We start from the raw sequence: 16,801 nt of genomic DNA on the forward strand, positions 1-16,801 counted from the left end.
GAGCACACACAGCCTGCCTTTCAATGGAAGCAGAACATTTATGGCAACAAAGACTAGGACACATTTCCAAAGATGGTTTAAAGAAATTAACCACACTGGTGGATGGAATTAAAGAAGATAAGTTCAAGAGTATATGCGAGCATTGCGTGACTGGAAAGCAAACAAAACTACCACACATGCACGGAAGACTCAGAGCAAAACGTCCATTGGAACTTGTGCATAGTGATCTGGTTGGACCAGTATCTCCAATGTCATATGATGGGATGAAATATATAATGACATTTGTGGATGATTATACTCATTTTACTGCTGTGTATTTCTTGAAAACAAAGTCAGAAGCCTTTCATTATCTGAAGATTTATGAGAAAATGGCAACATCTCATTTTTGTACAAAGTTAAGTCGTTTCAGGTGTGATAATGGCAGGGAGTATGTTACCAATGAAATGAAAGTGTACTTTGAAGAACGAGGTATACAATTTGAGTCCACAATACCATACACGCCACAGCAAAATGGGGTGGCAGAACGAATGAATCGTACAATACTTGAAAAAGCAAGATGTTTGATACACAGCTCTGGTTTATCAAAAGCTTTGTGGACGGAAGCAGTACTTACTGCTGTATATTTAATCAACAGGACTCCCACAAAAGCTCTGGAAAAGGAAGTTCCAGCTTACCTCTGGTATGGAAAACAACCAGATCTAAATAAATTAAAAATTTTTGGATGTACAGCCTACCTGCACACTCCTTAACAATTAATGAGGAGTAAGCTAGAATCCAGATGTAAGAAGTACATTTTTGTAGGGTACTGCACTAATGGGTACAGACTTTGGGATCCAGAACTAAAAAAGATAGTCAGAGGAAGAGATGTAATTTTTGATGAAAAGAAGTTCCAAGCTAAGAGGGAATTAGGATACTGGAAAGAAAATCAAGGTGAAAATGAAGAGTACTACCCAGCAGAGAGAGTTCAAAATTCAGGTGGAGAGCAGAATTCAGGTGGAGACAAGAATTTAGGTGGAGAATGGGAAGTAGATGATCAAGTCAGAAGGTCAGTCAGAGAAAGGAAAAGACCTGCTTATCTAGAAGATTATGATACAGGATATGGAACAGTTTGTGCTATGAGTGCTGAAGCACTTCTTGATGATTAACCTGAGAATTTCTCGAGTATCAAAGGGAGAGAGGATCAAGACAAGAGGTACAATGCAGTTAATGACGAAATGAAGGCTCTTAATGAAAATGAAACTTGGTATTTAAGTCCACTACCCCCTGGAAGGAGAGCAATTGATTGCAAGTGGTTTTTCAAAGTAAAGGGGAATGAAAATGGGGATGTTGATCGATACAAGGCTCGTCTTGTTGCGAAAGGATGTGCTCAGCGCAAGGGGTATGATTATGAAAAAAAAAAACTTATTCAAAGGCAGACATATTAACTAAAGGACTAGTTGGTGAATCTTTTCTCAATCATCGCACTGGTTTGGGTGTGAAGCAAATAGTTTAAATAAGACCTCGTTTAAATTGTTTATATTTATTGTTGTTCTTTTTCTTATTCTTCAGAAAGAAAGATATTTATGTTTCTGTATATATACATTTAAAAGAATTTATGTAATGTGTGTTTCCACGTTTGAATGCTTGTTTTTTTCGTTTTTTGGACATTGCTAGAATTGAGTTGGAGTGTTGGAATGTATGCAATTCTATCTGTTTGTTTGGAAGTTTCCAATATAAATAAAAAGGTTCGATACGTGTGTATCGGGCAGTCTGGGTATTGTTGTCTGACTGGAATGTGCGGCTTTCTTATTTCTCTGAACCTTTGCACCTCTTAAATAACAATTAAAAATTAGATCTTTATTAAAATAGATTTATCTGAACACAGCTCAGATGAGCAAGCAGTTCCTGAACTGGCCACTTTCAGATGCCAATGAGCTGTGCGTCAATTTTTTCTGCCACTGTACATTGCATCGTCTTGGATTCCACGAATGATCAGAAAATTTCATAAGTGAAAGCTCATTCCACCATGTTTGTCCATGGTCTGCCCCAAAGTCATCTGGATACTTTAAATATCTTCCAATATTTCCAACCAATGTAAGATATGGTGATTAAATAAGCTCGATATTATAAACATGCCTATATAAACAGATTATTTATTGAGTTTTCCCCCTTGTTCCAATATTATTTCCTCCTGGGGGCCCACAGCTGAGATTTGCGAATTTGAAAACTTTTGTACTTTGAAAAACTTTGCATTACATAATCTGCCATGTATTTGGCATTGATAAAACTGTATAATTGAGGTTTTAACGTAAATACTGTCACAGCTTCGCATAAATTTACTTACAATCTATTTATTTCTGCTTCCTTCGAGGATTGGGCTTGTTTGTGCACCTCTAATTCTGCTTGCAAGCCACTCAGACGTTGAAGACTGTGTACTTCTTCATTCAATTCTTCCACTCTACTCTGTAGTCTGAAAAAAAAAAACAATTCATAAGTTCAAATTCAAATTAATGGCAAGGAATACATTAGTAAAAGATATTCCAATTTTTTTATACATACCTAGTCCTCTTTTCTTTAAGGTCAATCATAGCCAACTTTTCAGCTTCCAAATCAAAAACTGATTCTTCATCTTTCAAATCATTGTCAGCTCTTTTCAAATCATCTTCAAGTTTCGTTATACGTCCAGCAGAAGATTGTACCTGTAATCAAACATCAAGTCATAAAACAATAAGCACTTACTTCATATATTTCATCTACAAACATAAATTTCAATAATTAATTGAGAAGAGGAAAATCTCATATCTTCTGTAATATTTCTAACCCTGCCGCATGAGCGGCAGTGAAATATACAAGAATTGCCAAGAGAAAAAATTCCCCTGGACCAGGAATCAAACCACGGACCTTTGGCTTTCCGGGCCAATGTGCAGACCACTACGCTACCCAGGTTCTTTAATTCCTAATGGGGTATCAGAACTAAAACAAAAATGAAATTCGTTTTGTTTACACAATGAAACATATATGTATTAAGAAATGCTATACGTACCTCAGCAAGATCAGATTTCAGCTTTGATACTTCTAATTTGTTGTCATTTAACTGCTTCTCTTTCATATTTATTTCCTGCTCGATTTTCACCTTTTTGTCCCTATAATAGATACCTACAATTAATAAGAACTAAGCCCACTGATAAAAACATGACCTATTACTACCCAGTACCTATGACGTAGATTTATGCTGTGACTACCATAAAAATAAGTTGATACTTTCGTGAAATGTCTCAAACAATGGACAATGTTTTAACAGCACTAAACCCTCTTTACAGTGGCTACATTGAAACTGCCCTTTTCAGTATTCTGTAACTGCATTGAACTCACCTACGAATTAGTTTGAAGTATATTTTGACCCAAACAGCATTTGAGTTCCAACTATGACTGAGATGAATTATTAATCTTTCAATACTCATTTCACTTACAAGATTATTTCCAGATGGTTTTCAACACAGTTACAAAATAGACAGTTTCAAGGCAGGCTATACTGACACTTATTCTTTCTTTCCCAATTTTAAGCTTTCCCAAAGAACCAGCCAGAGGAATTCTACTATGGTTCACCACCATGTCTTGGAAAATCTTAATCCAGTGGAGAACCTGAGTGGAAATCCTGCAATCTTTCTCTCTTATAAAATGCAAAAGGTAAGCTTTGCAACACAGCTGATAAACCAATGGCATTTTAAATAAGTAATTCAACTCTGAATATATATAATGAATGTGGAGTACTGAGTCAAGCATGATAAAATGAGCATACAACCGACAGTAGCAAAATCAATGCATAGATATCACAAAAAATATTAAATCCATTCTCACCTTGCATCATTAACTTGAGCTTGGAGTTTGGCTTCCTCAGATTTACACTTCATACGACAGCTCTCCAGTTCATCCTCAAGGTCTTTCAATTTCCTTTCAATGTCATCCATTAATGACATAACCTCATACTGACTTGGTTCGTCAAATGATGATCCTAATAAATATGAATAAACACTTTAAACATTACTTCAAAGGTATCTGTGATGTCATGTAGATACAAAAATATGCAAAACTTTGAGGTTCCCATCAAGTGTGTTGACTTAGGTGTCCAACAAAATCAACAAACACGATGGGAATCAGGAAGATAGTGGCAAATAAATGGGCTATTATTCCTCCTCATTATGAGTTGGACGCTATTGCTCCCTATCTTAAGGCCTGTTTACACGATGCATTAACACGTACGAGTTAATGTCCGTTTGCGTGAATGATTTTTGTTGACCGGAACGGAACATGTACGAATGCATGAACCAAATTAGAACAGGTTCTATTTCCAGTGCACGCATTCGCACAAGTTGGTTGGTTACACGGTGCATTTTGGCATTCATCCTCGCATTCATACATTTTGACATTAACCCGTACGTGTTAATGTACCATGTAAACAGGCCTTTGCATTCGCCACTGAGGGGACTACAATTGGCAACTCTGTAAAAAAATTAAAAAAAATTGGTTTGGCCCCAATGCAGAGCATCACCTTAGTGATTAGTGGCAATTGGGAGCCTATTGGGACACTAGGAACAATCATTTAATTCAGTCAGGCAATTTTCGCCCATTGAATTTTTCTCTTTATCTTCTACGTGAAATCCAGGGAAGAAGTAACAAAGTAAAAGAAGAAGCTTCGCAATAACTTGAATGATGAATCAACAATAGCATACACAGATAAACTGATTTTAAATATGGACATCTGATTACATCCTATATTTTAGTGTACGCTGCGCATTAATGGTAAGGATGGCAAGGGAAATAAAAATGTTATGTTTGGACCCAGAGGGATACGAAAATATGAGGCCTAGGTTTAGTTTCCTTTCCACACAAAATTAAAATCACCAAGGAGTTTAGTTTTGACCTGGGACAAAAATTTACCCCCGGGAACAAAACTAAATTAATCGAAACCCTGCTGCTCATTTCGATCCCAGATGTTTTATGGAGGGGGGAAAAGAGGCATAGTGTCGACCCATTTCATGACAGAATGTGGAGACATTAAAGCATTTAGCTTCGTCATATTGCAACTTGATACTGTACTGAATATGAGTGGAAAAGTGTCTCATTCATCTAGAGGCGGTAGGGCAAACCTCTACTCCATTCAACCCTACTTCGTACTTGGTGTGTGGGTCAAAACTAATCTGTTTGAAGGTGAAGCACATGGTCCTTCCGGTGCAAAACATAATCTGTGTTTTGTTTCGTCCCAGACGTTTAGTTTAATTTCAACCTTAAGTAGTTTCGACTCAGATTTCGTTTTGACCCTGAGTTTAGCACCCTGGATTTTTTTTTTTGTTTTGTTTCTACATTTTGCTCCCAGGAATGAAACTACAGCACACTCCCGATTATCCAGGCTAATGATGGGGATAGACGGCACGAATAATCGGAAAACATGGATAATCCAAATTTTCACTTAAAAAGTAAAATTTATGAACAATACAAGAAATATACATAATAATACATAGATGGAAATATACACAGAAACAATAGAAACATCAATAATAACACATTAGTTTTACGAACAATCTATTATTTTAATGCAGTTATTCTGTTATTTTAGGGTGCTTTCCGGGCTCATTCAGAGCTTTCTTCGCCAGTCTGCGATCTTTTCAGCGGCGATAACAAGGTTTTACTAGTATTATTACGGCTCCATATGAAAACTGGTTTCGAAAACCATGCACCTGCAGCAGCGTGATCACAGATACAGAAAAGTGGTTTGCACGGATGATTCAAAACTACTGCGACCTCGGAAACTACTTTTAGGCACCACGCCACATAGTCGCGTCTCGCACAATTTCCCCGGGTTGCAACTGCTGCGGGATGTGTATCCGTGATCACGGAGCGCGATCGCGCACTGCGAGGCTTGGAAAACAGGAACACGGTGCTCCCGTGAATGCAGCTAGCGCACGATCGCTTCCGTTTTACGAAGGAGATTCTAACAGAAATAATAATCCCAGTATATCCTAGCATTAATACACACTATTTCCGGTGATTTTGCGTCTGCTTTCATTATTTACAAAGATCGCGGCAAATATTGAGTGAGAGTGAAAATCATGCACCGATAATTCACAACACGGATATACCGCAGCCGGATAATCGGGAGTCTGCGGTATTGATATCTTACAGGTTTTCACTTTCGTTTAGTTTTGATTGCCATCCCTTCTTGGGAGTCCATAGTCCCTTGCATTGCCACCTTTGATGGATAGCAAGGGCCTAACACCAAGGAAAGATTTTAAATTTCTACCACATGTAAAAACTTTTTTTCACTCAGAAGTGGTGTCATATAAAGCACTGAACATTCTAGAATTATAAAGGAAACCCATAACATCCCTATGCTATAGGTTTACAGTGATAGTTGCACTAATAAAAAAAAAATTCTTGAAATGCCTATGTTCCAGAGTCGCAGTAATACATTTCAACTTACCATGAGAAATGGATAACTCTCGAGCCATCGACTTGAGCTTCATATTGCGATCTTTTAAGAGCCTCTTGTACTGTTTTTCTCCTTCTTGCAATTGGCCAAACTTCACCTGCTCCAAGCCAACTTCACTTCTCGCTCGTTTCTCTTCTTCTTCTACTTCTCTCGACTTCCCCAGAAGCTGTTGAATTCAAGTCATAGCATTAATTCCAGGTTCCAAAAAGAAAGGGCAAACTTTCATTTTTCATTTAATGGGCAACCATTCTCAATGCATACAATCTCGTACAACAGCATAGGTCCAAATGCCATTGCTCCCAATAAAACAGCTTGATTAAATATACTGACAGAGTAGAGCAAAAATAGTCATTCAACACTTGCACCTCTAAATAAAAATTGATGGAGCTCAGGAGATATAACAAGTACAATAAATAAAAATACAGGGAAAATAATATAATAAAGGATTTGTCTAAATTTAAGGGTGATAAAAGGCTCATACTGTATATGCACAGTACAATACAGGTGTCTCTAACTTGTCATCATACATATGTCCCTGAAAATATAATTTACACTTTGTGTGCCATTGGCTGACTTTTCCGGAGTCATTTAACATCTGTGGGCATTATAACAGTTGATATGGCACAGTGATCAATAATCTAAGTGATTATTATCTTTTGTAGAGCAAATTACTACATGAATGAATATATCAAATTGTTGTCGTCTGTGCTTTTCCCATGCTTATAAATAGGTGGAGTGAGAGTTTTGGTAAGTTCATAAGTTGAGGCAAAGCAGTCCTAGATGGTCGACTGCAGAGGAAATAATACTCGTCCACACACACAGTATGACTCCCTCCAAAGGGGAGTGCTCAGCTCAACTTCCATTAAGAAGGGGGGGAGGAGATAAGAGTCTCTCTCCTATCACACATACCCAGGCAGTCTTACCCAGCCATTGCGTTTAGATGCAACCGTCTATATTCAAAGGACCTTGCACTCTATCACACAAATATTTCAGTAGCATATCCAAAAAGTCCAAAAAGCAATAACACTACAAATGATTTTCTTTATTTTTTTCAATCCTAAGAAGCAATAAAAATACTGTATAAGCGCGTGTAAGAGGCACACCTTTTTTCCCAGAAATTGCAGCCGAAAATGGGGGTGCATCTCTTACACAAACTTCTTATCTTCCCCTCGTCCCTTTCCCCGGTCGCAAGCCCAAGAGGAACTGAGTGGCCTTGGTTTTCAGCGTGAGTCGGTCATCTAAAAACCAAGGTCAAAAACACGTACGAGGCAGGAGATTTTCTCCCTTAGTGACGTATTATTACGATCCTCCTGTTTGCGTTTCATACTCGTAAGCATCGTGCCACCACGTCGGTACCTCAGATGTGTACATGGGAAATATCGTGTGGGGTATTCCGCTCCAGAGGGTGTGCTAAATTTACTGCTATGAGTGGGCATAACGCAGGATTTATACCGCAAAGAGTAATCGCTTATCAAGCTCAAGAGAAATGTGCAGTTTTGAAGGACAATACCTCGTCAATGGTCAACATCTGTCTTGTCGAGTAATTTCCATTTCCTAAGGGCCTGATTTCTCAAAAATCATCTTCAGACGCTATTATAAGGGTTATTGCAATTGAAAATTATATTGATGTAAAAACCTGTAGTTTAAAAAATTTAAACGAGTGTGTACATTGTTGGAATTAATTGGGGGATAGAAGAAATTGGAAATGCTTATAAGCGAAGGAGCAAGGGAAAAACACATTCGATCTTGCATGTGACGTCATTGCCTTCAAATCGAAGGGGCGAAGTTGCAGTAATGTGACATGCACAGTTTGAGTTCCCTGAAGTTTCCAGACCATCTCATCTGGTTTGAATGCGCTCATGCTACGCTTGTTTCTTCCGAAATGGTCCTGTTTGGACCATTGAATGTTGAATATTAGAAGCCTTGTTGTGACTATAACTCTTTGGGTCAATAAATTAGAGCTTAAAAAATTTGAATGCTGTCTGATATGCATCTCATTAGATCTCTTTCTTTTTTGTACCTCGTGCGTGTCATACAATTATAGAAAGCAACCGAGATATCTTCTGGCTCAGTAGGTGACTCACTTGCAATTGGCCTCCATACACTGGGAGAATAGGGTAGTTTCCTATTATTTTTTATTGCCTTAATTGAAAGATTATTACTCCTTAAGTACGCATTTCACGCTCTTAAATTTTTAAATGACGATATCTATTTTTAGCGATTAAATGAAATGTAAAAAATTTTAAGCGCGCGAAATCGCGACGGCTTAGTATGAATGCTGGGAAAAGCCTGTGTGACGTCTTTCTGTTTCTCGCTGCCGCAAGTGAGGTGGCCTTGGGGCGAGGATATGTTCGCCGCTGCGATGCCGGCTGCTCGCAAGTAGCAGAGTACCCTGCTAGCAGGTAGCGCTTGGCTTAAATAAGGATTATTAATACCTTATCAAACGAAGGAAACTTTCGTACTTTAGGCAGTTTTAATAGGTGATTATTAAGATATGTTTCCCTGAGCTCTGTGCCTCATGCATGCATCATATCTCAAACGATGTAAAACTCCTATCTACTAGTAAAGAAACTAGGTCCCTGTGACGTCATGTGGAGTGGCATCGCATGGGCACCAATCTTGAATTTTTCAAAAGCGGTAAAAATTGACCATTGCCATTCATCTAAACTGGGATTTCTAAAACCAAATAATTTGTATATTATGAATACACTAATGGTGGGTAACGAATCAAAATCAATGCCTTTCGTTTTCTTTGATGAAGGAAACTACCCTATTGAAGCTGGTAGACCGAAAAAGGTCAGTCGGTGAGACAGGGATGGGATGAAACACGCTTTTATTGTTTCCTCGTGACTTGATGTTTGAGGCAAATGATTTATGGCCTGTGGGTTGTCGGAAAGGAAAAAAACGTCAGAGGCATGGGCTGATGGAGGGCCGGGGGTGATTTTGTGAAATCTACGCCGTGGTTATTATCGTGGTCCAATCTCTTGGGAAGATTCACGCTATGTCCCTGTCGTGTTTTGCTTTAAAATTTTCCATGGCTGAAATCCTATTGCAATACTCCTACAAAAGCTTTCAAACAAAATTGATCGTGAGTAGGACAAGCATCGTAGTGCAACAGCGTATGCAAAGAGAGGATCTTAACTCTTTCCACTCATTGTAATGGGACGATGCATTCACTAAAGCATTGATTGAAAATTTCGGATTCAAATTCAATTTCTCCAATTGAATTAGGATCCGAAGTACATTAAGGTGAAGGGCATTATTCGTGGATATATGGATCTGAGGTATCCGATCCGACGGTCCCTAGTAAACATCATAAGGTTAAGACTGCAAGTAAATACCTACTAATCTCCGAGCACCACACATAGCGCGTAAATTTAGCTGAAAAATGCCACGTGAATTATTAGTATTGAAAGTGGAAATTTTGATAACTGTCGAAAGTCCAGGCATAAGTCTCCAACAGCGATAGGATAAAAAAATGCCTAAAAGTTTTTTTTCTTTAGCTCCAATGCTCAAAATAGGGGTGCGCCTCTTACACGCGCTTATACGGTAATGCTATCCTAAACCAACCTACAAAAACCTTACATATTTAGAATTAAAATTAGGCTTACATCGTCCAGAAATCTCTCTTTATCTCTCAGCTCAGTTTTAAAAGAATATATAGCTTGTCGTAGTTCCTCAGTTGATCCTGGATAAAGAGTTTTTATATTCTCTTGAAGTATTTTCAATTGCTTCAAGACAGCTTCCAGTTTGGTACTTTTGGTGGCTAATTACAAAATTATGGTCCAGCAAAACATAAAAAAAGAGAATTTTTGATTATTTACCACATTAGCAACCCATGGAAAAGAGGAAGTAATATAGAAATGGAACACTAGTGAAATTCTCAATGCATAACCTGGGCATCTAGCAAAGACAAGAGCATTTCAGTCAAGCATAATTTTAAATTTTCAGTCAAGTTTTTAAAAATTCCCAGGTTCATCATTTCAGAATACATATATATACAAACTAATGTGATGATTTTCAATTTTATTTTACTCTTTCCCACTTTTAACAATTATAAGACATCCTATAAAATCCAAAAAATTAACTTACCTAAGATGGTATTTTGCTCATGAAATTTATTTTCATGAGAAATTATATGATTTAATTTTTCTGCAATGGGTGCCAACCGATGTTGATAGTTTTTGATTTCATCACGAGATTGTGCCAAACGCTGTTGCTCAGAAGCCAAATTCCGTTTCTTTTCCTCAGCTTCCTTCTTGTAGTTGCTAAAATGCTCCACATTTTGAGCCAGCAATGTCACATCATCTGCATTAACAAAAAAATTATAGTCATGGTTGCAAAATAACGTGCATGAGTAAAAAAAATTTATCACCAAAAACAAAGAGTATATTAGCCCAGAAATTTGGGAATTTAATAGAATTGGTTTAAAATATATCACATATCAACCTTGAGCCATTAAAGGCTCAAATGGAAGGTGAGATTTTGACCCAAATTCTCTAGACACTATTTCTAAGGCTTTAAATCACAATACCGAGTATCACTGGCAGATAAAAAATTGAGAATAAAAAATTGCCCAAAGAAAACAGAAATTTTATCTTACGAATACATACCATTGAATTATTTCGAACATAGAGTAACTTACTTTTCATTTTCTCCTTAATATGCTTCCTGACATTCTCCAGGCATTTATTGTACTGTGTTGCATCGAAAATAGCATCAAACTTTTCTTTAACTTTTCCTCCCTCATCAAGTGGCCTAAAAGAAAAATGCTGTTTCATTAACATTTTATTATTTACTTTCTTATAAGAGCTACTTTTACTTTCTTAAGCTATAGCTACAAACATATATTTAACGAAACTCCACCAAAATGCTACAATCACAACTTTTAAAAGATGCTCTCTTGAAAATTTTATACTCACAACACAAAAGGCTATAAGTTGTTTTTTTAATCCAGTATAAATAACAGTATAGTGCCCCTAATGTGTCACCAAGGTCAAAAAGTTTGAAAATAATGGTGAGAGGTGAGATATTGTAAAGCATAATGACGCAAAATTAAACATAAAGGATGTAGTATATGTCCATTTATATGCTATCACTTTTGACTACTTTCATTTCACATATCATTGCTGTATTGCCTGGTTCACAATTGCAATGCTCCATTCAACTTGATACTCGCGAGCAGTTTTGAAATCGACTTGAGATCAAAAAGTATTACTCGCACTTCCTCACAGGTAGTAATTGTTGGACTGAGTGACTTTTATTGTTGCTGCATTAATATGATTCAAATTGATATCACATAAGTCATCTACTAGGATTTTAGTCGTCTTTTGTTTGGAAAATACAGTTGCCAATTGCTATCGCTTTGTATGTTTATTTTGATGCTTATGTTATGCATGCATGTAAGTGTAACTATGTTCTTTTGCATCATATAAAAGTTGGTAACACAGAATGATGTTTTAAGATCTTTTCTTAAGCTCTGACTCACAAGAAATAAGTTGATAAGAAACAGTTCAATTAAGAACTGCAACAGTATTTATTTTAAATGTTTTCTTATTTGTTAAAATTATTTGGTAACTTCATTAAATATGACTTTTTTTCTTTATTTATCAATACAATTGAGTGCTGTTTCACAAAAAATTGTGAAAATAATTTTTAAATGAATGGCAGTAACATTGCTCCTACTTCCCTGCCATATGCCACTTGATATGACAGATGTGCAGCATATATTTTCATTCAAAGGGTAACAAAGAATGTTAAATGGATAAATGTGATAACGAAAACATCACAATGGTCAGACAAACTAGAGAGTAGTGATTTCTTAATAAAATACACATTACAGATGTAGATAAAATAGAAACACCTAACATACCATTTTGACATGTGCTGGTTTTTTGAGGTAATCCGGTAAGGTAAGGTGGGGTAAGTGCGACCCCTAAATAGCATACATCAACTTTAACTAGCTTAGGAAAATTTTCTAGGCTAGCTAAAAACAGGAGATTCAATGTATAATATGTATGTGAATCACTGAAAATGATAATTAGATTAAAAATCCTCTCTCTGTAAATTGGTAATTTTTATAAATTTTTACTTACAATCTTGTAGAGGGATCGCACTTACCCCGTACATGGGGCAAGTGCGTCCCATGGCTGATGTGCAATATATTTATACATTACGCGGCACATGGGGTAAGTGCGATTTGCCCAGAAATTCAGCTGTACATTGCTTTTTAAAGTACCAAATTATGTTTAACCATTCTTGAGAAATCAACTTTTATCTTAGGTAATGCAAGTAGATTTTTTTTCGCGTTTTTTGGTTAATTATGGCACAGTATGGAATTGTTGTTTAATGTGTTTTTTAATTATAGTAACAGTATTCAACTGTTACACATTAATTCAAAAGTGTATTTAAAACATCTAGTGTGCATAAAAGCTGAATAAATAAAAAAAATAAAAAATTATAAATCTTGCATATGACAACAAATCTGAATACAAACTAGATTGTAATGAACAAAGAATTTCTTCTCTAATGTAATTTACGTTATTAATATAAAAAGCAAAATGAAGAAAAACTCATGGTCTTCAACCAATTGAACATTGAATATTTATTTGTTTATTTTAAGTTTTACCCCGAGAAAGATAGGCAAAACGTTAACTTTCCTCGACGGCCAACAGAGGGCTTCGGCAATATTTTTACAACATCTTCCCTGTGTCTGTGCCCATCTGGAAGGGTAAAGGCGACGTCGCAGAATGCTCCAACTACCGCCCGATCCGGCTTTTATGCCACGCCATGAAAATATTCGAAAGAGTGATTTATGCTAGGCTCAGACACATTGTTCGTATCACACCCAACCAGTGTGGATTTGTAAAGGGGAGTGGCACAACAGACGATATACATGCAGCTAGGCTGCTCTTGGAGAGGCACCGAGAGAAAAACAAGCCAGTGCATATGTCTTTCCTTGATCTGGAGAAGGCCTTCGATCGCGTGCCACACGACCTTATCTGGCATGCCCTCAGATCTCACGACGTCCCTGAAGTCTACGTGTCATGGGTGAATCTTCTCTACACCAACGTCACCAGCTCCGTCCGTTGCCCATCAGGAATATCACCGTCTTTCTCAATCACTGTTGGCGTCCACCAAGGATCGGCCCTCTCTCCGCTCCTTTTCATCCTGTGCATGGACACACTCATGGCCTGTCTCCAAGAATCACATCCTTGGTCACTACTGTTCGCCGATGATGTCTTCCTTGCCAGCACCACCAGACCCGAATTACAGCAGCGAACTCAACTATGGAAGGTACGACTCGACAACTATGGGTTGCGATTAAACACCAAGAAGACGGAGTACATGGAGTGTGGACCTCAAACCGATGGCACGATCAGCATCGACGGCGAGGACCTTGAAAAGGTCGAGAAGTTTAAATATTTGGGCTCTGTCATCAGCAACGATGGAAACACAACCGCCAACACACGAGCTCGAATTAATGTAACATGGCTGAAATGGCGCCATGTGACTGGCGTATTGTGCGACCGTCGAATACCCGAACGATTCAGGGCCAAAGTATACAAGACCGTAGTCCACCCAGTGGCCCTATATGGAGCAGAATGTTGGCCCGCCACAGCAAATCAAGAACAGGCCATGCATGTCATGGAAATGAGGATGCTGCGATGGATCCTAGGCATCACATCAGGAATGAAGACATTCGGAAAAGAATGGGAGTTGCACCGATCACAGACAAGATGCGGGAGGCTCGACTGCGGTGGTATGCGATCACCGATCACAGACAAGATGTGGGAGAAGACTTTGCAGAACAGCGGACCCTGCAACAGCGCGGGACAAACTCTAGGATGAAGAAGAGATCGTCCCTAGGTATTTCGCTGGAATCCTCATTCCGTGGACAGGTGAAACTTAATTCAGTTCCAAAAAATGTCCTCAAAAAGAAAACCTCGGCGTCACCTTATTCATTAATCTCCAGAATTTTCCCTACATAGTGAGCAACTGACTTTTTGCTGCTGAATCTAACCAGAATCCAATCTCCACTTTGAATGTTAGTCACCGAATTTGTTAAGCTTTTTCGACTCATGCTATCTTGTTTCAGGCATTAATACCATGTCATCTACATCCTCCTCGTCAGAAGACATGATATCCAATGCCCTACCATAATCAATCAACAAACTGAAGTAAGCTATCTTTATCAGATAAACCTTCAAAATAAAAGTTGATGGGAGGACTCTAATTAAAAGACCTAGTTTTATAAACTTCGATGTTTTGCAACATTTATTTAAGAAAGTTTAACGCAAGAACTGCCAGACAGAAACTAAAAATTTAACGCAAGAACTGTTAGTCAGCAACTAAAAATTCAATCCATACTTCAACCTCGTAGCCTGGGGTAAGTGCGACAGGGGGGTCGCACTTACCCCAGGCAACGGGGTCGCACTTGCCCCGTAAGGTAGGAATGGATGGTTACGACGGGGAAAGTGCGACCCCCCATCCAAACTAAATATAACGACCCGAGTTCCTAAATTTAAAGTAAAGCAAGGAAAACCAATCCATGAAGAAGAGAAAACAAGATATAGTTCTTACCTAACACCTCCGATGCGATTCAAAGGGAACTGCGGCATAGCCTCTCCTCACAACCAACTAAGACTACGAGATGAACGGACGGGTATATTTCCTAAGCATGTGGAACGAGAAATTAAGGGATAAGTATTACTAAGTCGTTGGCTCTGGTTTCATTACTATGTGTAGAATATGTTGCACGACCGCCACCTGCTTCGAGAACGGAAATACGATTTTCCTGAAGGGGGGTCGCACTTACCCCGCAGTCGCACTTACCCCACCTCACCTTACAGTAAACTCTCGATTATACGAAGCAGGATTTTACCAAGTTTTCGATTATACGAAGTGATATTGCAGTCCCTGAAAAAGCCTATGCTAAATACATGGCACTATTCGATTATACGAAGTTTCGATTATACGAAATGTTTTGAAATTACGAACCAAGGCTCGGTCCCCAGGAGCAAATGGCATTCGTTTATACGAACTACGGCGAAATATTTGTCATCAAAACTAGATACGCCGGCATAAGTAGCTAAAAAAATCACAGTGTGGTCCATCAAAAGTGTGAAATCGTAAATGATAGCGCAACTTTGGAGAGAAAGAATTCGCCTGAAACCTCACGGTGGGAATTTAGGGGGAGTAAGAGTTCAGTAAAAATATCGCGACTGACATAATGCCCCTTTTTACGTGCCTATTTGTAAACATCGCATCGACAATACTTCGTAGTTTAACATGTCAGGAAGGTCGCGTGGGGCATTTCGTACACTCCTACTTAACCCTTCGCTCTGCTGTGAACGTACCTAGTACGTTTGCAAGGCAGGGTGCCGTGAACGTACTTTGTCTTCCTCCCTGCCATGCACTTTCGCCGAAGCACTTCGAAGGGTCCCTAATCCGGGACCTATTCCTCCACGACATCACCCACTCAGGACCGTCTCAACAACCCTCCGAGCGCGGGGCCTCCCTCCCCAAAGTGACCGCTCTGACTGCATTTTGAAAATCTATCAATCAATGCCATCATCAAAAAATGATTGTTTGCATCGCACTCCTGCCAATCAGGCAATCAAGTACGTCTCTGAACAGTGTTTCTGCGATGAGAAATAACGATTTTGTTAACTTTGCTAAAATGGCCACGTTAATAAAATTGTTATTTTTCATCGCAGAAACACAGTTCAAAGACGTAATTGATTTCCTCCACAAAAATCGCAAATTTCTGGAAATCAGCCGGATTCCTTTTGATAGCGCATCATGAGGATGTTCTCGAGGTTGGTAATTGAAACAAATAGCCTACTAGTACTTCTACTGCTATAATATCACGGCTATGGTTGATTCGTTACGTTATACCTTCAGGAAACTGCAGCAGATGAAATCGCGGAAGAGATTAGAGGCTTAAAAGATGATTTTGAAAAATACTTGAAAAAAGCAGGAGCACAGCACGCAACATCAAACGATTATATTGCCCCTGACGATGATCTCTAGGCTTGCGACAATGCGACGCCGGTACCTACGTCGGAAGAAGCAGCGGCCGGGACTAGTCATAATAGCAGTGACGACAAAGATGAAAGTGAGGAAGTAATTTCACTCAATAAAAAAGAAGTATACGCTGCCCTCAAAACATTAAGATATTTTGATCTGGCTACCGATTTTGATCCCCAATTTAATTACCATTTATGCTAGTGAGAAGCCATGGTGGAAGCAGCGATGGAGAAGAGCAAAAAGCAAAATAATTACAGATTTTTTTTGGGTAATATCTTTTCGTGTATATAAGCCTTCCTGAAT

General features: G+C 38.4%; 1 protein-coding gene across 1 annotated transcript in view; it reads right to left on the reverse strand.

Moving 5' to 3' along the window:
• LOC124160243 (DNA repair protein RAD50) overlaps positions 1 to 16,801 on the reverse strand; it is a 63,456-nt gene that overhangs the window by 41,227 nt on the left and 5,428 nt on the right. Inside the window, exons 5-12 of the mRNA XM_046536056.1 lie at positions 11,112 to 11,224; positions 10,559 to 10,774; positions 10,078 to 10,232; positions 6,458 to 6,632; positions 3,838 to 3,991; positions 3,023 to 3,122; positions 2,539 to 2,678; positions 2,324 to 2,449 (exon numbers count right to left, since the gene is read on the reverse strand). Coding sequence (XP_046392012.1) covers positions 2,324 to 2,449; positions 2,539 to 2,678; positions 3,023 to 3,122; positions 3,838 to 3,991; positions 6,458 to 6,632; positions 10,078 to 10,232; positions 10,559 to 10,774; positions 11,112 to 11,224 — 1,179 coding nt within the window. The remainder of the gene's footprint in view (positions 1 to 2,323; positions 2,450 to 2,538; positions 2,679 to 3,022; positions 3,123 to 3,837; positions 3,992 to 6,457; positions 6,633 to 10,077; positions 10,233 to 10,558; positions 10,775 to 11,111; positions 11,225 to 16,801) is intronic.

Source organism: Ischnura elegans, chromosome 6 (genome assembly GCF_921293095.1).
Source record: "Ischnura elegans chromosome 6, ioIscEleg1.1, whole genome shotgun sequence".
In the NCBI taxonomy this organism is placed as follows: Eukaryota; Metazoa; Arthropoda; class Insecta; order Odonata; family Coenagrionidae; genus Ischnura; species Ischnura elegans.